The sequence below is a fragment of the Urocampus carinirostris genome, chromosome 4 (genome assembly GCF_059441175.1).
Source record: "Urocampus carinirostris isolate Australia breed hairy pipefish chromosome 4, RoL_Ucar_1.0, whole genome shotgun sequence".
NCBI classification, from domain to species: Eukaryota; Metazoa; Chordata; class Actinopteri; order Syngnathiformes; family Syngnathidae; genus Urocampus; species Urocampus carinirostris.
In genome coordinates, this window is record NC_142352.1 from 8,622,657 (window position 1) to 8,646,526 (window position 23,870).

Here is a 23,870-nt window from a genome sequence, read left to right on the forward strand (position 1 = left end):
AACTTTTTTCAAACCATCTATCTTTGGAAAAACACGATAGAAAAAACCATAACTCATTCAATGCCAGAAATTTCTGTTAAATGGGAAGTGCCAGCCAATTTTTGCCATTCTTACTCATATTGGAAGGCCTACAGAACATTTCGTTTTGTAGCTGTATAGACATAGGACATATCAAAAGAAAGCTTGAACCCTCTTCTTTCACTAGAAAAAAAAGTGTGTTTTAATCTTTACCATTGTTTGTTAAACAACTCTGGAGCATTGCTTAGTGTCTTGAAAATGCTTTTTTCCAAGAAAACTCCTGACAAAATACTTGTGGCACTAGGACACTTTGTTTGCAAAATATCATTTTATTGCAATAACACTGAACTGATGCATGAAGTATGCATTCCTTTTGCAAGATCTTTCGCATGATTTCGGTCACTGTGGTGATCGCGTGCCTTCGGCGACCGCGTTCCTGCAGGCGTACACAAAACGTCGTCCCCCTCTGACCAAACGATGATGTTGAGACTTCATCATCTTTTTTAAAAGAAATAAGCTCTGTTGAAGAATTAACTGCTTATTACAATTTGTCCATATCTTGCAAACTTACACTACACTGCCTCACCACGAGTACTCGCTGTATGGCGCCACCCACTCACACTCGACACTAGGACGTTGGGCTTCCTAAATGTGTGGACAAAGATCTGATCAAAGCCACTCCTGCCCTTTAAAGTTGATTAATCATATCGCAACCATTCCCAGAGGCTTGATACTTACCGATGAGCAGAGCCTAACCCTTTATAATACTTTTTAAAAACGGTACTAGAAAAACGTATTTTTACATTTTGGCACACCGGGACATTGCTTCTGAAAACGTATGTGTCGTATGGCATTGAAGGAGTTAATTTGTAATCTGTAATCATTGATTTCAGTAAAGAAGCAGTTTATGTGCGTGTTTAGTATATATTTCATGCGACTCATTTCAGGAGGTGAGCAGGAAGGTTTATAAGGGCATGCTGGACATACTGAAATGTACAGTATCCAGCTTGGAGCATTCTTATGCAAATGCAGGACTTGGAGGAATGGCCAGTGTCTTCACGTTAATGGAAATTGCACGTACGCATTATCAAACCAAAGGTAAGTTTGACAGATGATCTTTGTGGCATTTTATTTTGATATTGCCGGAGAAAATATAAGTCATGTACTAACCCCTGAACTTTGCTTGGAGGATGGGCTTGTACCACAAACACTTGTTTCGCTCTTGTGTCCCTTTCATTCAACTATCTGAACTCACAGATGTTCCACTAATTTTGTCAACCTTCATTTGTGGCCCCTTTTAATTTCGATAACTTGTTAGACCCTGAAAAGCGCAAGCGAAGTCCCACAGATTGTGCTGGCAGCCCGGGGAGTAAAGAGAGTCCGTCTGGCCGAATGGAGGCCACCAGACAGCCAGGTCTCCTGACCGTTCCTCATCTGCAGCTGCCACATCACACGGCAAGCAGAGGCGCCCGTCATTTTGACACCCGGAGCCTGAACGAAGAAAACTTTATTGCCTCGATCGGTGTGTACACTACTCCAGCCTGGTTGCATGCGCAAAGTGAGGTCCCTAGATAAGCTCATCAACCCTTGAAAGAATTTTTCCAACCATTCCCAAGAAAGTTACATTCACGACAATGCAGGAGTCACTATATTCCACACATTACATTTAATTGGAGAATGCCAAAAGCCATAGCCAATGTTTTCCCCATATTTACGATCAGATTTTTAAAACAAATGTGTATACAAATTAACTTGAATATAAAAATAACAAGAAAAGTAAGAAATAAAAATATGTGGAAAAAATGTTTGGAATAGCGTGTTGCCCTATGTGTTCCTGCCCGTAATGCGTTTGTCCAGCCTTCCTAAAGCATTTGTGTCCCTGTTTGCCTCCTTTCGAAACGGCTCTTGTCAGCCTCCCCGCATCTGGAATGCATGCCTTTTTTATTTTTGTTTTCAATGCCTAAATCTGCAGTAGTGGCCAAGGTTAATCAATTTAATGACCATCACTCCAAAAACATGTGCCTTTACTGCAGGTTCCTACATTTCTTAAGATATGGCAATTCCTTTTGCTCTCAGCATGGATGTGAAAAGAAACTCCCAAGAGACAGTCCCAGATCAAAATGGAATGACTTGAGTTATTAAATCTATGAAACACAAAGCTCAGTCATACATTTTTTCGGGCCTGTGTGCTAGGGACACTTAGAATCAGGCTACCCATAGTTGAACAGCTTTTCACACTTGCAAGTCTTCTCCCTTTTTTAGAAGTTGCAACCTCAATTCTACAGAATGCTGTGAGATGTGCACCTCAGCTTTTGCAACTGCTCCCATTTCACCATGTGGCTTGTCAGCCCATTAACCACATTCCATGCTCTTCTCCATTTAGAAAGTACCCTCAAATCTGTTTTCTGGCGAGCCCAACGACTTTGACTTACAAAGGATATTTGTTTGGCTCTCCAGATACCCTCAGTGTCCCGTAATATTACCATTATTGCTACTTCAAATATTTGACACAACTTTGTAAAGTTTTGACTGCTTCGGGTTGATGTGCAGCTAGCTATGTGCAAAATACACATTCTACTGCTGACGTCATTCAGTATTGTCATTTTCTGACATTGATTTATCCTTAACTTTATTTCATTTTGCTTTTGATGCTCATCCACCATACATACTTTTTCAACCTGCTCTCTGACTATCTGTCTTTCTCTCCTTGCTTGCAATGCATCTTGGGTAGAATTGTGGAGCAAGCACCAGGATAAGCAAAAATCTATGGAAAAACCACAGAGTAAGAAACTTCACTCATCCAAAAAAGATTGGGGTATTAAGTTCCTGACTCTTTTCCACCCCTCTCTGTCTTTCTGTAGTTGGCTATTTCTTTACCTTCAAGCTTGATGCATAGACATTAATCTGATATAAATTGACTGATGGAGTTTAGTCGCTCAACCGTCAATACCCATTACCTTTGTTTCTAGTAGTTTACCGTCTACAGACCAACTTTCAGAAATCGTATTAATAGTCTGAGCAAAAATCAAAGTTAAAATTCAGCCAATAACTTGTTCTCTGGTATTATTTACAAACTTGAGCTGTTAAGAATTGTTTCAAATCAAATCTAAACCTTTAATGCAAAAATATTAGCATACACAGGTTTCCCTTTCTTTCTCTTTATTCTTTCCAATGTCTTGCTTTTTCTTTTAATTTTTATATATGATTGAAGCTGTTTGTAAATGTTTCATTTGACCAAAAAATACTAAATGTCTCATATTCCACTGCAGGTGAGAGACTAATGACACCTACGTTTCTGAGTTTGCTGGCATGCTTAACTGCCTGTGCCTTGTGTTTTTGAGCCACACTGACAGAGAGTTAATGTTGCAGATTGTGATGGGGTGTCACGCAGCTTCCCGCTATTGCAGTTTTTGTTATTGTTTGTGTTTTTTTCCCCCACACAATTTGGCTGCACTTTAGGTCTTGCCCCCTTCTTGTTGCACAAGGGTCCTTTTGAGAGATTTTTTTAAAATTCATACTTGGATAGGTCATTATCCTTTACCACAGTGGTTCCCAACCACTGAGCCACGGACCAGTACCAGGGTCATTCTGTACTGGGCCTCAGAGAAAGAATGCTAATGTCCATTATTATTTGCTTGTTGTTTTATTGGCACCGCTGTGGTGACTCCAAACTTAAACCAGGGATTTCATGCCCTGCAGTTAAGTTAAATTTAGTATGGTTCGCGCAGGAATTTCTCGTTGTGCAGTGCAATTGTCACATTGGAAGTGTCGAAACTGTCCGCTGAAGATTTAGTAAATGTTAAATCAAACCAAATACATATGTCGTAACGATATCCATTTAGCAGCTGAGAATGGTCTAATGCAGTTTACTATGTGATGTTAAAAAGGAAGAAAAAAAACTAGTGGCCATGGAGGAAAGATTCAACAATACAGTTCGAGGATTCCAGGAATCCCTATGTCGAGATTACAAAAAGCAGTAGACACGGACAAAAAGACAACACCAACACACTCCAGGAGGTTTTGTTTATTTGGTGAACTTGTAGTTTTGATTAGTTTGCATCCGGCTCAGTGTGACATTGTGGCCTTAACTTTCGATAAGAGTGTTGCAGTGAGTTGGTGTAGTCTTGCCCATGTCATATGATGTTGATGCGAAGTTTTTAGGACCCAAATATTGCACACAGTTACACGGTTGATAGATCCTTCTAATTGTTATTATTAATGATATCGTTGTTATCAGTTGTATTTAGAAAAAGTAAAAACATGTTTAATGCCAACCTTGGGTCAGGCCTTTAAAATGTATTCAGGCATTAAACCTGTCCGTGGTACAGAAACGTTTGGGGACCACTGTTACTATACACCCAGCAGTCACATGATGTCACATTTTTGCAATTTAGGGGTTTCATGGAATTGCATTTGTTAGTTTTGTTTGTTTTACCTTTAAAAAAAAAACAATCAATGAAATATGCAAAGTAGATAGTAACTGATTTACTATTTCACATGTAAGCTAAATGACATGAATACATTCCATTTGGAATCATCATTCCCATTTAGGTTTAAACTAGCATTCTTTACATTTTCATATACAGTTTTTGCACCAAACACACTGATGAAATACTCCACATATTTGTCAAAAGCGCACCACCAGAACCCTTTTGGGTAGGTATTTTTATGTTTTTTTTTTTATTCAAATTGATCTAAAGCCATGCATGCACGAATTAATCTGTTTAAAACACATTTTGTACAATTATTGAGTGCTAATTATTTCTTTGAAATCCCAACATTGCGGTGACATTCATGTCCCTGGTGAATGCAATTAAACAAAATAGTGATTACAAACTGAGTTTTAAGTATTATTACCAGTATTAAAAAGGAAGACTTTATATTTTGCTTGTACTATTGATGTGCAGTGTTGGTTTCGGGTGATTCACAGCAAGGTAAGATTGCTAAAAAGGAATTGATCAAAGTCTGACAATTATAATTGACCTTAGGGGCTGAAGCAACAAAGCAGCAGCGCCATCAGGTGACCGATGCTGAGGAGAAGAAATCTCAGATGAGTGCTGACAGTGGGCTCAGTGTCACCTCCGGATCTCAGGTTTGCACATCCCAAGTACACATCATTTAAGTAAATAGAATCCGTAATGTTTGAATTTGTAGTTTAATATTCTTGAACAACGTACAACTATCATAGCGGCTAATTTCTTGGTCTGTCTCTCTTCCATCACACCCCCTGTCCATCACTCCCTCTCATTGTATTTGTAGAAGAGTGACACAGAATCTGTTGCAAGTTCTGAACCTCCTATCCTAACCAGAAGTACCAGCCAAGACTCTGAGGCGAGCACAGTGGTAGGGCAGGACCAACACATTGACTTATTGGCTCATAGGTGCACTTATTTTGGCGTAACAACTACAAACTGCCTTTTTGGTTGCCCTCTTGTCAATAAAATCCAATTCAAACACAATTTACTATTTAAAGTGAAATATATGAAGGTTCAATAGCAGTTAGACTAAGTGAAAAGTTTTCAACTTGACCATTTTGATGACTTTGTTGCTGTATGTCTGTAGATCAGCAACAGCTCCGGAGAGACTCTGGGTGCGGACAGTGATCTGAGCAGCACAATTGGAGACGGCTCCGGTGGCAGAAGTGCTTTGCATTCAGCCCAGTCCAGGGGAACCCTTTCTGACAGTGAAATTGAAACAAACCCTGCTACCAGCGCTGTGTTTGTAAGTTCGGGATCATTGTTAAGGTTTAATTTAATTTGGGGGTTAAAATCACAACAATCAACCTGGCTCCCACTTATCTATAAAGGCAAAAAGGAATGTTTGATTTTAGCAGGTTATTGTCCTGATATTTTTTAAACAACTTTGCTTTTGTTGTCTGAATAAAAACACATTGTAATACATTTTTCCAATTATTACCATTTACAGCAGGAGTCAGGAATAGTTTCTACCCAAAGAGCCGTGAAAGCAAAATATTTTAATTATTTTTCAAACGAGTGCCACACTATGGATTTTGAAGCCCCAGTGTGTAATATATGAAACCTCAATGGCACTGTATTTTCTAATGAGAAGGAAAACATTTGCTGATTCCACTATGTAAGAGAAATACAAATTTTTCGACCTATAATGTTTCATAAAAATTAATATTGGTATCATAATTTATGTATTTTTGCCTAGTATTCAATTTTTTTTTACTGAAAGTTCTATTGTTCCACTATGAGGCACTAAACATTATTCATTCTCCCGTTAGGAGGAAATTGAGCATTAACATCAGATTGCTAAACCTGATCTCTAAGTGCATTTTATTTCACTGTGTGACGTCTAATGTCATAAAATATAAATAATAAAAATGGAAGATCCTGTTTCCCATATCAGCTAATATCCTTGTTGAAATATGCCTCCCTCCCGCATTTACTTAAAACCAATGAGGTCCATTATGACCGACATTTTTTAAGTGAATAACGATTTTAAAACAAGGTGTAAGCGGAGTTCTTTTGTAAAAATGTCACAAAATACTGAAAACGAAAAGGATAGGTATGTATTTTCCTTCAGCTAATTAAAGTGGTTACAGTTCTAACTTGGAGCAACATTTCCTTTAAAAGTCCTCAAGTGCTTTGCTGATTAGTCATCATTTTTTCATAATTTGCACAAACTATACGCTTAAAAAAAATCATCTGAATACAAACGTCACACTAGCATGAGTATTTTGATGCATCTCAATGGCAAAGAGAATAAAATCAAAGTGTAAGCTTTGCCAAAGTGTAAAGTGTATTCTGCAAGTTGCTCGTTGCTACCCACATGTCTTCAGCACCAATTTCAGGGACACAGTGGATATTTTGGTGGGTTGGCACGTTGACCACACTCAGAAGCATTCTCTTACTCAGCAGGTGTCAGTATGGCTTTAAAGTCTGGAGCAATTCTGGGTGGTAGTTTTGACTTTTTCAGTGTATAAGAATACAGAATAAAATCTATACCAGAGTTAAAGGTAGAAAAGTGCTACAGCGCTCCTGCCGCTAGTGGAAGAAACTGTGTCTTTTACTCCTGGCTCAATACATGCATTTTATCTCTGAGCCAGATGTACTCATAAAAAGTGCCACACCTGGCTCGTGAGCTATAAGTTCCTGGCCCCTGATTTACATTACCTCAATCAAAAGAAAAACGCCTTCCCAATTGAATAAAATCACCTTCCAACTTCCTAATGGTTCTCTTCTACTGAAAGTGAATAGCTTTGACTAGAAATAATCAGCATTATGTCTGAAAAATAAACATACAGGCCAATCTGCAATCAACTTTAAATTCTATTGTCTTATTTACCAGGGAAAGACCCACACTCTAAAACCAGGTGCCAAAGAAAATGCATCTGCAACAGCCAAAGGGATGCAGACTCAGCCGGTGGAAGACATCAGTATGAGGATCTATCTTTGTGAAGGCTTGATGGGTATGTTCCTTTGACAGAATTGGTTGTAATTGCCATCTGATTAGGTCTATCACTGTTTTATGTGTCCCCAAGTGTTTGGTCTTTACTCCCTTTTTTGTTTTTCCTGCCATTAACACTTTTCAATTAAGACCTAACACCATCCGCTTCTCTTTCCTCCCGCTGCGTTTTCCATCTGGGAAAATCTTCCAGGCCGCGATAAGAGCTCCGTTTGGGATCAACTAGAGGATGCTGCCATGGAAACCTTTTCGCTAAGTAGGGCTGATCGCTTGCTATGGCTGTTTTTTCCTTTTGGGGTGGCAATTGTTGTTCAGCAAGTCCTAAAGCTTAACTTAATATCTATTTTCTTGATTTCTCTACTTGATAATTATGTCCAAGTCAACCAACATGTTGTAATTAATTTTAGTTGATATGGACTGGTAAAGAAAAGTATGATAGTCGTCTGGCTTACATTAGTTGTTTTACTTTAGCAAGCTCCACATTCTTTTGAGTCCTGCTTACCCTTTTCTCACAGCTTTTCTAAGAGACAAACTAAAACTGTTATAAGATGATGATGGATACATAGTTTATGGTATGTTTGACCGCGGCAAACCTGTGTTTTAGGACCTGGGGATTCACCTATATAGTTTCTTTAAAAAAAAAAAAATTACTTATTTGTGTCTGTGTGTTGAGGAGGTATTCAAATTGGAGATGTTTTATTTTAAGATCCCCCCTTCTATTAAGTTTGTTTTAACTCTGCCAAACTTAGTTCAAAGAGCCCTTATGCTTTATTTTCCACTGTGCCTATCTGCTTTTATTTTACTTTTAGGACAGCTGTTTGGGGTGGAACACAATAGGTAGGAGGAATGGGGGTGGGTAGAGGGCTGGAGAGTGACATAATGCTCTCCCCTGCATTTTGTTTTTGTTGTTATTTGTTAGTATAGCTGCTGTAGCATGAAAATGTTAAAGGTAAGAAAAAACTGCTTCAAGTAGAGTCCAAACCCAAAACGCAAGAACGTTAAACAAATACTTTATTCGAGCGTGTCTAAGAAATGCACGTAATTGCATGATTATGATCGAGCTGACAAAAGCTGCAATGGTGACACAAGCCCAGAGATGGTGGCAGCAAATAAAATGGTTCTTAATTCTGTATGGTTCCTTTTTACTTCCAGAGAAGTTTTTGTTGTTGTTCACATTGGTGTTCTGTTGCCACAACTCAGTAATCTAAATGTGATGCATGAATCGGAACACTGAACAATCGTTATGAATCCCTAGTAGCAAATGAATTAATTTTGCGTCATTCTAAAGGTTGGTAAACAAAACTCCCCTCTATTCTTCTATTTCTAGCCACCTTTAAGAAACGTTTCATAAAAAGCCACACGGAGTGATTTTCAGACCCGTGGAATGTATCAGAAAGCAGATTTACACTCTGTGACCAATATGACACTTTTCTTAGGTAAGGAACGCTCCACACTGTGGGATCAGGTGCAGTTCTGGGAGGACGCCTATTTGGATGCTGTCATGTTGGAGCGTGAGGGGATGGGATTGGACCAGGGACCTCAAGAGATGATTGAAAGGTTTAAAAAAAATCATTATTCCATATTTGTATTTCCGTATACTCACATGTTCCTTTGTTTGAAGTGTTATTTGTGGGCTGATTAGCTAGCTAGCATGTTTTTGCTAATTTCCACAAAGACCTATTAACTCATCCAACGCCAGTTGTTTTTCTTAAACTGTAAGATTTGGTGCCTGCCAATGTTTGCTATCTTGACCCAATTTTGAAGGCGTACAGGAAATCAAATTTTGTAGGGAACCCCTGGCTCTTTTCATGAGAACATATGGCTCAGAGATGGTAAATGGTCTGGATTTATATAGCGCTTCTCAAGTCAATGAAGACCTGCCAAAGCGCTTTACAATGGGCTTCACACTTACCCATTCACACATACTCTCACACACCAATAGGGAGTCAGCCTCGCAAGGCACCTACCTGCTTCTTGGGGGCACTAGGGATTCAGTGTTTTGCCCAAGGACACTTCGACATATAACACAGAGGTGCCGGGAATCGTACCTGCGACATCTTGATCCCAAGACGAGCTCTCTACCTCCGGAGCTAATGCCGCCCTAATATGAGATATAATATAATACAAGATACAATTATTTTAATGCAAGTCTTATCTATAACGTTCCAATTCTGGTGTGTGCAGGGTTAAGACTAGTGCGCACATAGCATAGCGCTAATAGAACGGAGGTGGTTTGGTGCATTATTTATGGAGCATACTTCCCACTACAGTTTACAGTCAAGGTGTCTCTCCAACAGATCCCGTTTTGGCAGTACGTCCATAACGAATCCTTAATATAAAGTTAGATTTTGTCTGAAGAGCAGGTTTTTCGGTTTTGCTGAAATATGTCTTAAAATATATGGTATGGTATCCCCCCCCCAAAAAAAAAAATATATATATTTTGCTCCTCTGGCTCTCGTGGGTTGAAGCCAGGGGTTGACCCAATCTTTCATTGGATAAAAAAGTATGTTTCTAGCTTTGACCATTGACTGGTAAACAACAGTGGAACATTCCAAAGTTTCTATACTTGTTTCCAAAAAAATGTCAGTGAACAACAGCTTTTTGTGAGATGATGCATTTGTGATACCTCCAATATCAAAACAGTGTCTTCCATAAACACATGGGTACTTTTCTTGCAAGCACACTGAACTCATGCACGAACTTTGCAAGAACTTTCACACTATTTCGGTCACCATGACGATTGCTTTCCCTCGGGCCTCCGCGTACCCTCGGGCCTCCGCGTTCCCTCGAGTGTCCGCATTCCTGCAGACGTGCACGAAACGTCATCTCTCTCTAACCAGACGATGATCATGGGACTTCACCATCTTTTTTGAAAGTATTAAGCTATTTTGAAGAGTTAACTGCCCATTACTATTGGTACATATCATGGACTCGCACCACACTACTGATCAAAGCCGCTCCTGTCATCTTACAGTGATTTATTATACTGAGAAAATTCCCGGAGGATTTTAAACTTACCAATGAGCAGCGCCAACCCTTATAACAATCTTTTAAAACAAAAATGTATTTTCAAGTTTTGGCACTTTGGGACAATGCTTCTATTTATTCAGTGCTGTGAAAAAGTATTTACCCCCTTCATGATTTCTGTGTTTCTTTTGCATAATTATCACTCAACTTCTGAGAACAACAGAAGCAAAGCAGCTCCAAATAATCACACTGCCACCACGCTTTACTGTTGTCAAATTCTGTGCCTGAAAGGATTGTTGATTGTAATATTTTACATTCTACCAAATTATGCCACTGCGTTTTGTTTTGATAGATATTTGTCATTGGGTGAGCATGACCGCAAGCGTCTGGAGGACGACGAGGACAAACTCCTGGCAACACTTCTTCACAACATGATTGCATACATGCTCATGCTAAAAGTAATAAGATACATAATGCATGAATCAGCACACCAAGATGCTTTTATATATTGAGGATTCATTTCCATGTTTGTATTATTTAGGTCAACAAAAATGACATCCGGAAGAAAGTTAGGCGCTTGATGGGCAAGTCCCACATTGGCCTAACCTACAGCCAAGAGATCAACGATCTGCTAGAAAAACTGACCCAAATGGTCAGCATTTTTTTTTTCTTTCGATGTACTTTTTGAGCTATTTTGCTTTACCCTTTTTCTTGCGTTTTTCTCTTAGAACGGCCGTGAGCTACCTATCCGGCCCTGCGGAAGCCGGCACGTGAAAAAGCAGACGTTTGTTGTACACGCTGGTACTGATACCACTGGGGACATTTTTTTCATGGAGGTTTGCAGTGTCTTTAATATTTTTGGATTCATATTAAGAATTGAGTTTCGTTTTTATTTGACGTTTTACTGCTTCATATTTCAGGTATGTGATGACTGCATAGTCCTCCGCAGCAACATCGGCACAGTGTACGAACGTTGGTGGTACGAGAAGCTCATCAACATGACTTACTGCCCCAAGACCAAGGTTTTATGTCTTTGGAGACGTAACGGGCAAGAGACTCAACTAAATAAGTTCTACACCAAAAAGGTCTGCAGTCTACCCCTTTACATTCTTCAGAAACATTTCTCGTCTTTAAAATACTTTGCTTTCTGCTTTTTAGTGTCGCGAACTCTACTACTGTGTTAAGGATAGTATGGAAAGGGCTGCAGCTAGGCAGCAAAGCTCCAAACCAGGTATTGCTTGCATTCTTCTGTGTACAACGAATGGTTTAGGTCAGGCGTGCCCAATTCGTCGAGGGCGATTTACCAGTCGATCACAACAACAGCGTTGGAAAAGCACCCTAGCATTAGAAAAAATGAACGTCAGCCTGTCATTTCTTCACTACATATTTTATAATGAGGAAATGATAGTCTGACATATTTGCTAACTAAATATGAAGTGATATTTAATGTTTAATAATGTTTAATATTTTTTGCTCGGTATTGGCAGGAACACGTCACTTTAGTCTAGGTAGGAGGACTTTTGCCTTACCACTAAGGTCATAGTAGCGCCATTACCTGTGGTGTGTCTTGGGCAAATACATCCTGTTGGCACCCATTCCTTTTCAGGCCAACAAATGAGTATTAAATATGTCACTTAATTTACAGGGCAGCCAGTCTGACATCTGACCATTTCTGGCACGAGTTACCAAGCAGTCTGCTACGGAGTTCCCTAGTTAGCCTGCACTTTATTCCTCCTTAGAAGCAAAGTGGAAAAGTCCTTTCTATATGTTGGGACATAGTGCCATCTAGCAGTCGAATCCACTATGAAAGCGGGGACGTCACATAACAAATCAAGCATCCAAATATAACTCTATTCTAATAATTATATTGAGACAATCCCTAGAATTCAGTGGGCACCCTGGTTTTCTATTGCGATCCAAGAACGATGATATAACCAACATGTGTACGCGAGCTACCTCTTGCAAGGTGTGATAAACTTTACAACCATATTTTCTGGACTGGAATATTTTTTTCAACAACTCGTACTTCTCAACAATTACTAATGTGAATAGAACCATTTTCCCCAATTTTCTCATTTGTGCCCTCCTAGTGTAAGGTGATAAAGAACAAAGATTTCACATTTATACAGTGGCCATTAGGCTGTCACAACCAACGTATTCGGTGCGTTATCAGATTCTTTCACCGAAATATTTTCTCCCAGTAAAGGCTTTTTTTTAGGTACCTTTATATGCCAGGCTTTCAAGCAGGAGCTCGATTTCCTTCTGGTCGGATAGATCCAGGCTGGAGATCGATGACATTTAAAGTATAACCTGCATCATACACATTTCTTCTTATGCATAAATACATAGGTGGATAGATAGATGTATACCATTTTTTTTTTGCATATATAATACCCAAATAAGTGCATATGCACTCTCCGCATTAAAAATATACAATAATTCCCAGTTATTTGCAAGGGATGTGTTCCAAAATGATCCTGCGAGAGGCAAAATCCGCCAAGTAGAAACCTTTATTTATGTATTAAAAACTCTATTATACATTAAAACCAAAGCAATATTTTTATTTAAAATTATCTTACTGATAATGATTTCAGAACAGTATCCACTTTTTTACATCAGTTAATATTTTTTCACCATCATGCGGGCGTTATTGAAAACAAAAATGGGGTTATAAATGTTTTTTTCCTTGGCAAAAAGATCCTTATACGCTAACATGCAAGGACGTAAGTTTGGAGTGGGCATTGGTGGAGACCAAATCCTAACTAAACCTAAGTCTAGGATTCGTACGGGTGCTAGCACGTAATGTACATTCGGCAATCTGTTTGATGCACGTTGACATTTTAAACCGAAACGTTATTCTCATGTAGAGTGACTATTGAGCCAATCATACTACAGAGGCGCACAAGGCACAATGAAAATGTGCAAAGTAGTGAAACCGTTAAAGGTACATCAGGGTATACCAAGGGATTACTGTAAGAGTATTTACTTTTTTCCTTAAACTTGTATTCCTGAGTAGATCCTGTCCCAAAAACATCAATTGCAACTACTATTCATATCATAGCTATTCATAGCCATAGATATAAAACTACCATTTAAAGTCCAGGTATAACACCAATGGAGTGTGAGTGAGCATCTTTTTGCATCATTAGCTGGGCGCTCCATTTATTTTTTACTGTTAACTAAGAAATGCCATCATAATAAATATTAATCTACTCCAGCCCAATGTAACTTAACCACTTGTCAAGTCATGTTTATTTGTAAAGCCCTTTATCACAAAGAGTCTCAAAGGGCTGCACAGATCAAAGACTATTGCAAACTACAGACTATTATGACACCATTCCCTCATCTAAAACCTACATGAGGGCAAATCATTCACATATTATCAACATAAAATATAGGTTATTCATATGCTATATAGTATAAACGTGTTTAAGCCTAGATTTAAACATTTCCACTGAGGTTTCAGATTGAATCTCAGGGAGAAGCATTCCTCTCGAACCTGCGGATCTCTTCTTGGCTCCTGGGATCACTAGTAGACCAGCGTTTTCAGAGCGAAGGCTCCGGACCGGAACATAGGGAGAAATTAAATCTGAACGATATGAAGGAGCAAGTCCAAGCATGATTTTGTATACTACCAACAGAACCTTAAAATCACATCTTAAGCTAACAGGGAGCCAATGCAGGTTAGCTAAAATTGGGGTAATGTGATCAAACTTTCTTGTCTTAGTTAAAGGGCTCGCTGCAGCATTTCGTACCAGCTGAAGCTCTTGATTTTGGACTTTGGGAGACTGGGGAGTAGTGCATAAATTTGTCTTTAGAATGTTTCAGCCTTAAATAACACTGAACTTGGCTTTTTTTATATTAGGACCAGAGCTAGGTGGAGAGTTTCCTGTCCAAGATATGAAAACTGGTGAGGGAGGCTTGCTGCAAGTCACATTGGAAGGAATCAACCTGAAGTTCATGCACAGTCAGGTAAGTAGCACAGCTCACTGCAGAAAGAGGCTTCATACCACACTCAAGGGCATGAAAACAAAGCTCACTCATGGTAATGGAGTTTTCATCCCATCTTACTAAATGCCTTTCTGCTCATCTCACCACTTTGCATTTACTTTCACTTTCACTCCGTCTTCCTCTAGTGTATCCACACATATGATGGTAGTGCAAAGGTAGTCATTTTTGGTTTGATTGGCTCTTTGTCATAACTACTTATTTTCATAGAGGAAGAATTCATCTCTTGCGTTTTTTATTTTAGCTGTTTTTTTTTTTTTGTGTGTTTTTGTCTGCATGCTTGTATTTCACAAACAATATAAAAAACACCTCCCTTCACGTGTTTCTTTTCACATTTGAGAGGTAACACTTTTTTTTTTTCATGTTCCACCGGACAGGAGGAAATGAAGTGTTGATGTGTGTGTTCTGCATCAGTAGTGAGACTGATGACCTTGATCAGAGACTTTTCATTAATATCTGGCTGTTCAGTATCGACCTGGACATTTAAGTTTGGACCCCTCAAATGTTGTCATGTGCTGTCTTCACATCTGAATATTTAGTGTTTTATTGACTAATGGAGAAGCTTTCATAAAGTGACATTATCCCCCCCCCTACCCCCTCCCTTTTTTAAATATGGATGACTGATTAAAAACAGCCATCTCAGATCATTGACGTATGTTACAGAACTGGGTTCTCTAATCGGTTTTCATTTCAACCAAATCTAGAGGAACCTGCAACTTCAAGTTTATGTATTTCGGTTACATTATCATTTTGACTCTATGGCTATTTTGTTTTGTCCCACACATAATTTTTCACACTGACATTGCTACAGCAAGAAGAAAATTACAAATGTATTGGCAAATAAATATTTTCAATGGTCTATCTCCAATATATTTATTTTCTTTCCCTCCACTTTCGTTTTTTTTTTTCTTTATTAGAGCCTTATCCAGTTGAGTTGCAAATTAAAGTGAATTATTGTTTTTCTATTAGCATCTTATAAGGACTAATATTATAAGGTAAACATTGCAAAATGGAAAGGAATCTGCCAATTTGATATAGCAAGAATAAAACAAGTAGAATAAAGTAAACATTTTTTTTTTTACATTGAACGACAGTTGGGCCCGAACATATTAATATGTTTTGTTATTTTAGCTGTTCAGATAAACCCATTCCAAAATCAAACATTATGAATAAGATGATAAATATGGGCTTAAAGTGCACTATTTCAGATGAAATTTGAGACTTTTCAAATCCAAACCAGAATAGAGTTTAGGAATTATAGTCCTTTACACTCTTTATACCTCTTCTTCAAGGGACCAAAAGTAATTGACTCAGAGGGCTGTAACTGACTCAGAAGGTTCCTCCCTTGTTAACCTGTCATCAATTAAGTAGTGAAAATGTCTGGCGTTGATTGAAGGTGTGTGGTTTTGCATTTGGAAGCTGGTATTGTGTCCCCACAATATGCGTTTAGAGGAGCTCTCAATGGAGGTGAAGCAAATGATCCTGAGACTAGAAAAAAAAATCCATAGGAGATATGGCTGAAATGCTTGGAGAAGCCAAATCAACAGTTTGGTGCATTCTAGTCTGACTAAAAAGGAATGAACCGTTGAAGTTGGCAATTCATAAATGCCTGGACGGGAAGACATCAGCGACGGTTGTTCGCCGAATACTCTCAATGGAATAGAAAAATCTATTTACAACATCTACTGAAGTGAAGCGCACTCTCCTGGAGCTGGTTGTATCTGTCTCAGCCTACAATAAAGAGAAGACCAAATGAAAATAAATGCAGAGGGTTCACCACTAGGTGCAAGCTATTTATCAGTCCCAACAATAGACAGGCCAGACTTGACTTTGCAAAAGAAAAACCACCTCAACAAGCCAGCCCAGTTCTGAAAAAGTGTTTTATAGACAGATGAGACAACGTTAAATCTGTACCAGAATGATGGGAAGAAGAAAGTTTAGAGAAAAGGGGAACAACTCGTGATCCAAGGACACCACATCATCTGTGAAACATGGTGGAGGCAGTGTGATGGCATGGGCATGCATGGCTTCCAAGGGGACTGGGTCCCTTGTGTTCACTGCTGACATTACAACAGATAAAAGTAGCAAGATGAATTCTGAAGTATACAAGTATACTTTCTTATCAGACTCAGCCAAATAATTTGAATTGGATGGCGCTTTCTAAAGCTTCTGCCTCAGTCTCTGTTTGACATTTGCAGGCTTTGAAGTTTATAACGTAAATGGTCCAAATTTATGAGTTTCATCTCATCTGGTGCCATTTTAAGACCCCCCTTTGTCAGATTTCTTCAATACCTAGAAATGGATGTCAGTATATTAAAACAGTGGTCGGCAACTACCGTGCTGCGGGCCAGTACCGGGTCGTGGGTTAATTGATAATGGGCCGCACAGAAAAAATGCTTTATTTTTTGGCTAATACTGTATTTATTCGTATATTCAGTAATTCCTCATTTTTCTCCAGGTTTGCTTCTTGCAAAGGTCTCAGGGTTGTCTAAACCTAAAAAACAAATCCTTTATTTATTTTTTAGGTACCGTAAATTCCGGACTATAGAGCGCACCTGATTATAAGCCGCACCCACTACATTTCGGGAGGAAAACCGATTTAGTACATACACAAGCCGCACCTGTATATTAGCCGCAGGCGCCCACATTGAAAAAACGCAATACAATCACGAAATAAACCCTTACCCGATACAGTCTAAAAAACACAGCCGGCATAATGAACCGAAAATGATACCGGTACTTAACATTCAATGCAGACCTGCAGAGTCCGGGTGCCCGTTGAAAGTAATCCAAGGAAAAAAGTGTATATTTCCAAAGGTAAGGGTGGGAAAAATATATATCCACTATTGTCTGCCGCGTCCACAAACACGTCTCACCTTTACTCCACTTCCCGTCAGCCCGCGTTTGCCCCGCCCCTTCTTTCTCATTCGCTCGTACAAAACATATCAGAATAAGTTTCTAAAATAAACACATTACAAAAATATACAGTTGCAAATACATATTATACATGGTTACACATATTTACAAAGAAAGACGGTACACCAAGAGAGTTTTCAAAGCTTTAATAATAATATTATACCTTTCATCCCAAATCGTGCTTGTGAAGGGTAGCAAAATGCTACTAGAAACACGCTCGCAACACAGTAAACAACTCTGTTAAAAAAACATACAGTACTTGTTGTAAGCACGGTAAACCGTCCTCATCTTCCTCCTTATAACTGACGTCGTCTTCCTTCGATGTGGGAAAGAGGTTTTGTCATATACACGTGGTCCCACGCTCCCTTATTTAAATACACGCTAGCATCACGCTCGCCAAGTAAGTCCTATATCGGACTGCTCGACTGCGTTTAGCTAGAATGTTGCGTCATGTGCGTTTCTTTTTGCAATTTGCATGATGAGGATATGTCTACGCTAATTTAATTTAGCTAAGAAGTTGCAGTTTAAATCTTACCTTTTGTACTCGAGCGCCGCTGGCGGCCGTTAGAAAAATTACTTAAATTGGCCGCATCACTTGATAAGCCGCAGGGTTGAACATTTGAGAAAAATGTAGCGGCTTATAGTCCGGAATTCACGGTACTCTGATATATTAAAACCAAATAAAAAAATTACAGGCTCAAAAATTAGTTTAAAAAATTGAAATACTACACTTAGAAATATTTTTTTTCCTTAAAAATAACTTATGTACTGTGAAATTATAATTTAAAAGGTAATTTTGCTGCTTTAATGCACCTCTGTATGCATTAAGTGTACAATCCTCTTCACATGATATTTTGTCACGATCATATGGATGTTATGGAAAACTGCATTTAATTTCCTTTAGCATGTGGAGAAGTCTAACTTTATAAGCGATGGAAAGCGTATTTCTCTGCCTTTTGGCCTGGCTGCAGTCGGTCCAGAGCGTTTTGTTGACATGGTGGCTTTTAGAGAAATTTGAAATAGAAAAGGATTCGTGAGTTCGTCAAGCTGTTAAATGTATGTGTGCAACTTAAAGCGCAACTTTGTTTACAGACAGGCGGAAAAAGGGCAGGGTGACTGTCCAGCCAATCGGAATACAGAACCCAATGCACGATGAAAATATGGGGAGTAGCAAAACCGTGAAAAGTACAACCTGGTACCATGAGTAAAAATAGTGTCATGATGACATAAAACCAAATGCTGTTTCCTATGCCATTCTAGTTCCCTAGTGTTCTACTTATTACACAGTGAATTTAGGCTTATTAGTATTAATTTTATCGTAATTATAACAGGGTTCATACCTGCACTTGAAACCTTTGTAAACGCTTACATTTTATTGTTGTCTTTTCACCTACATGAGGACAGATTTGTCTCCAAAACAAATATTTGCATATGTTGATTGCAAATATATTTGTGGCTCTGCAAAATAAATGATTCCCATTGATTTTTTTTATTTCAATGGTGCTGGAGGAATTGGAAAATTAGCTTTGAAAGTCCTAAAAAAGTGCTTGAATTTGGCCATTATAAAGGTCTAGATAGATAGATAGATAGATAGATACTTTGTTCATCCCCGAAGGGAAATTCACATTTCCAGCAGCATCCCTGAGCTGAGAACAATCGAGAACAATCGAAAATAACACGGGAGCTGCTGGAGTGGCTGCCATTCGTGACGGCGCCGGAAGAAAAGATTCAATTTGAATCATGTACAAACAAACAAACAATTGAATCATGTACAAACAAACAAACAAACAAAATATTCATGTTTCAATAAGTGGAGTGTTAATAAAATGGGGGGAAATCTACGAACCCTTTGTAACCTTGTAAAAAAACTAAGGTTAGGTATTACTATTGTTAATTAAGGAAAAAATAAAACTCTCTTTCCCATGGTAGACAAAGTATGCACTATAATAGTTTACATTAAAATCTCATTAAGAACCCAATAATCTTTTAAACACACCAGGTCATTAAATAGTGCTTGAATTTGCCCATTAAAGAGTTGTATGATCCCTGTTGTTACTGTTATTATTGGGCCGTTTTGCAAGAATGCACGGTATTTTCTGGACAATAAGTCGCACCTGAAATATGTCATTTTTGGGGAAATTTACCTGACCAAATCCAACACCAAAAATCTTGAAAGGCAATTAAAATATAATATATATGTATATCTCCGTGTAAAATAATGAATAGAATAGAATAGACCTTTATTGTCATTGTTACAAAATGGGTTAACATATTGTGACAACGAAATTGGGCATGACACTCCAGGTTCACACATTCACAGTGAGGTAAAAAAGCCAAGAGGATAAAGGAACAGAGAAGATAAGGTTATAAAACAAGGAGGATAAGGTTATAGTTTACACAATATTTACACAAGAAATGTCGGCATGTAGGATGTTACATACAGTTTGGTATTGTAATACAGTTTGGTATCGTAAGGGTGTGTGCAATTATGCATTTGGTGCAAAAAATAGTCATCATACAAAATAATTTCACATAAGTCGCACCAGAGTATAAGTCGTACTCCAGGCCAAATTATAAAAAAAATTACTTATAGACCCAAAAATACAGTAGTCAGACATGAAACAGGTCCGTGGTTCAAAAACATAGTTTGCCGACCCCTGTATTAAACCTTGTGAACACATCCCTTGAATCGAATCGTCCTCAAAGTAGGAATCTCGTTTATCCCGATGGGTTGTCGTTGAACCGAATCTGAAATGTAAGCGATGTCCAATCACGAGCCGTTGCTCTGCAGTCGAGCAATGTCAGAGGTGACACATTCGTAAAAGCAAATGTCCGTCAAGGAGCGCCCTCGTGAAATTCGTTGCTGTTGTGTGTGTGTGTGGTGCCGGCCCTTGTTGCTGGAGGAGGAGGCATGGAGGGCTCTGGGGGATAGAAAGCAAAAGGTGAACGCCCTCGCTCCGACTTTTGTCCATCATAGTTGGGGGAACGCTAGATTTCCGTGGAAAGCTGGCGTGGACGCGCCCACCCAGAGTGTCATTGAGTGTTTGTGCTCTTCTGTCCGATAATAATCCAAACCATTTCTCTCCCATGCTTTCTCCCCCTGCAAGGAGCGGAAGGTACACAACCTCTGCTGTGTTTTCTTTTTAGCAGTATTTTCTTATAGATTCCTTTTTTTTTTTTCCCTTTTTCTTTTGACTCTCGTGTGTCCTTTTCTCTTTTGTATGAAAATTCCATGTATGCATCTATGGGCCACTCATGAATACTTTCTGATAGCTTTTCAAACTGACAATTTGTAACCTTTAATGCCATCGAGATGTTGTAAGCTTTGAACTTCCCAACTGCATTGAATTGTTGCCCATGTATCATGGAAACTTTCTCATATCCTGCTTTTCTTTTTCTTCTGTTGCTGTTAAGATTTGCATTCCACACGTAGTTACTTTCTTTGATTTCCCCTTTCATACCGAATAAGGCCACTTTTGACCTTGTTATTTTGTGATATGAAGTTTAAAATGCCATCTGGTATTGTTAAGTTAATAATGTTCTGTCTTTGTGTTTTTTGTTTGTTTTTTGTTTTTTGCTTTATAGGTTTTCATAGAGCTGAGTCACATAAAAAAGTGCAATACAGTGAAGGGAGTCTTTGTCCTGGAGGAATTTGGTAATTACACCATCTATTGACTTTAGGCCTGTACTTGGCACGACAGTAACTCAGCTTCATGGTAAAGAGCTGATGAGGGTACTACCAACTAGATGCCACACAATGAAACATTTGGACTGGCGAGGAAAATAAAACTTACCTTTCGTTACCCGCTAAGTCTTCCCAGGTCTCATTGAAAAACTACTGTAGAATCGTTTATTGAGATGCAAACGCTTTTAAATCTACAGTGTGTTAGATCAAGTCTCTCCGATATTAGATAGGAGACTGAGCTGTGACCTTCCTTGCTTTGGCGTCTTCCTCCCTTAAAGCATTCTTACACATTATCCAGTTTGAACCAGGTAAAACCATTGAGTCAGACTGTATAAGACTAGGCACCGTTTTAGATGGGAGACTTCTTCCGTGTCATACTGAAAAAGGCTCCACAGCTGTGTATTCAATCTTCTGGCAACCAGTAAATAGAGAGTATTAAATAGTAAATAGTAATATCATCTGGGAACTTCTGGAGTTAGTTGGTTGACCTGAGAGAACCGGATGCCAATCTTTTTTTGCAATACCCTTTAAAAAAATCATTGTACATGTAACATAAAATGTTAAAATAATTCAGTGACATTTCACAATTGTGTCTCACATGTTGTTGATATTTAAAATATGTTTTGTCACTGCAAAGATAAATAAGTTAACATATAATATATAAACGGATATAAAAAGTTAATTTAAGGTAGTAATTTCTTTTTTGTCAAAGGGTAAATTGGATGAATTAGTTATAAAGTCAGGGCCTTATTTTTTACATATTCCACCTTCTTTACAATGCTTCATTCTAGGAATGAAAAAAAAACATGACGCATCCAAGTTTGACTCTAAGAAGGTGTGTCAGTCACTTTCGATTTGGGGCCACACGGTAAAAAAAAACAACATTCTCTTGAGGACTGGTCTAATAGATTAGAAAGAAATAAGAGAAAGAGAGGGAGAGGGAGAAAAAAGGAAAGAAAGAACTACAGAAAAACGGGAATAAGAGAAAGGGATAGAGGGAGAGGGTAAGAAAAAAGAAATAGACAACTAGAGAGAAAGACACAGAGGGGGAGTGGGAGGAGAAAAGACAGCGTGAGAGACATAGAGAAATAATTGCAGAGGGGAAAAGGAGTGAGAGAAAAATGAGAGAGAAAGGGAGAAAGCGGGAATACAAGGGAGCGAGAGAGGGAGAAAGAAATGGATGGAGAAGGAAAGACAGAGGTAAATAGACAGTAAAAGAGTAAAAGGAGGGAATGACAAAAAAACACAATCACAACTACACTGTCTTTGTGGATGGCGCCTGGCTATGGCAACATCAAGTGGACATATCTCAACCCGCAACTCATTTTTATCTTGCGCTTCTCAGCATTGTCTCGCGAGCGGGACTCAATGCCCTTGGCAGGCCTGATCCGGCCAACGGGGCCGCATGTTTTACACCCGTCTAGGCTTCGTTTTGTTTAAAAGAGTACAACACAAAGAGTAGTTATTGCCACAGGTCAACATTTACTAATTCAAAAAAAAAGAAGGAAAAGGTTTCCAAAAGCGCCAGGCTGGGTTACTGTCGTGTCTCTGTGCCGATTTTGTAATGTTGCCCTCATCTTTGCCACTATGAAAACCTTCATTCTCCAGCAGGTAAAGTCTTGTCACCTTTATTATTCCGACCAATTCCCCCCGTTCGTTTCACTGCTCGTTTTTCCTTGCCTGTCCTTGCCTCATCGGATGCGCTCGGTTTTAGGAGATCACCCTAGCTCTCTGGTGCCGTTTTGGTCACAAGATGGGGAGATCTTCTAAAATCTATAAAATTATATATACCTGTGTGTATATTTTTTTATTGGACTGGGTGAAGAGGTTCAACATGTCTCTCCTTTGTTCAGCCTCCTCCTTTTCTCCTTTGGGTTCAGTTACTAATGAAAAGTCAGACATTTGTTTGTATTCGTCGCTGCTTCAACATGATGTCGTCCTTTCACGTTCATTTCATTGGGGTGGAGGGAAAATTCTCTATGTCCTTTCAATATTGAAGCTATTCTTTTTTTTTTGGTCCCATTTTTGTGAGCTATTTTTTGTCCATAGCAGTCTACAGCGAAAATGTCATTTTCTGGAGCTTATATATTAAATCACACAAATGTAGGGCTGCATTAACGAATCGATAAAATTAATTACATTCAATTATTAAGTCATTTTTCTTCTGTTCACAGGTATTGATGTCATAAATCCTCATAGCTAAAAAAAATATTTCATATTTTTTCAATCATAAAAGAATAGAATACATTTAGATAGGAAACTAGCAAGATTTAGGAACATTTGTCCTTTTTTCACTGTACATTTTTAAGCCTTATTTTATCCACTTTAAACGTATTAATACGTTTATGTATTAGTTCACACAAATGTAGGGCTGCAACAATGAATCGATGAAATTAATTTCATTCAATTGTTTACCCATTTTTGTTTGTTCACAGGTATCAGTGTCATAAATCCTCATAACTACAAAAATATTTCATATTTTTTCAATCATAAAAAATAAAACATTTCAAATTAATAGAATACGTTCAAATATAAAACTAGCTAGTTTTAAGAACATTTGTCCTTTTTTATTAGACATTTTAAAGCCTTATTTTATACTCTTTAAACTTATTGATAACCCATGAAATGATCAAAGTTTTGTGACAAACCAAATTATTTTTCTTGTTTTAAGAGTTATTTAATAAGAAATCTAATGAGACATCCGCTCTTTTAGACAATTTCTTTAGTTTTTCCTATAATGTACATTTTTTGTAGAAATACTTTCTGCAAAAACAAGATTATTATTTAAGTTAGCAACGTTATCCGCTAATTGAGCAGATGGATTAAAAAAGTTTGCAGATTCATT

The 23,870-nt window shown here is 38.3% G+C and overlaps 1 protein-coding gene across 5 annotated transcripts in view; it reads left to right on the forward strand.

Moving 5' to 3' along the window:
• madd (MAP-kinase activating death domain) overlaps window positions 1-23,870 on the forward strand; it is a 54,760-nt gene that overhangs the window by 22,476 nt on the left and 8,414 nt on the right. For 2 of the 5 annotated variants that reach the window (XM_088333583.1, XM_088333584.1), the window contains 16 exons: window positions 966-1,116; window positions 1,337-1,540; window positions 2,750-2,800; window positions 5,007-5,110; window positions 5,278-5,361; window positions 5,581-5,739; window positions 7,333-7,453; window positions 7,643-7,705; window positions 8,886-9,006; window positions 10,769-10,874; window positions 10,958-11,068; window positions 11,145-11,252; window positions 11,337-11,501; window positions 11,575-11,647; window positions 14,282-14,388; window positions 20,926-20,995. In XM_088333583.1, the coding sequence (XP_088189709.1) occupies window positions 966-1,116; window positions 1,337-1,540; window positions 2,750-2,800; window positions 5,007-5,110; window positions 5,278-5,361; window positions 5,581-5,739; window positions 7,333-7,453; window positions 7,643-7,705; window positions 8,886-9,006; window positions 10,769-10,874; window positions 10,958-11,068; window positions 11,145-11,252; window positions 11,337-11,501; window positions 11,575-11,647; window positions 14,282-14,388; window positions 20,926-20,995 (1,798 nt within the window). The remainder of the gene's footprint in view (window positions 1-965; window positions 1,117-1,336; window positions 1,541-2,749; window positions 2,801-5,006; window positions 5,111-5,277; window positions 5,362-5,580; window positions 5,740-7,332; window positions 7,454-7,642; window positions 7,706-8,885; window positions 9,007-10,768; window positions 10,875-10,957; window positions 11,069-11,144; window positions 11,253-11,336; window positions 11,502-11,574; window positions 11,648-14,281; window positions 14,389-20,925; window positions 20,996-23,870) is intronic. The other 3 variants (XM_088333585.1, XM_088333586.1, XM_088333587.1) reach the window with 3 other exon arrangements.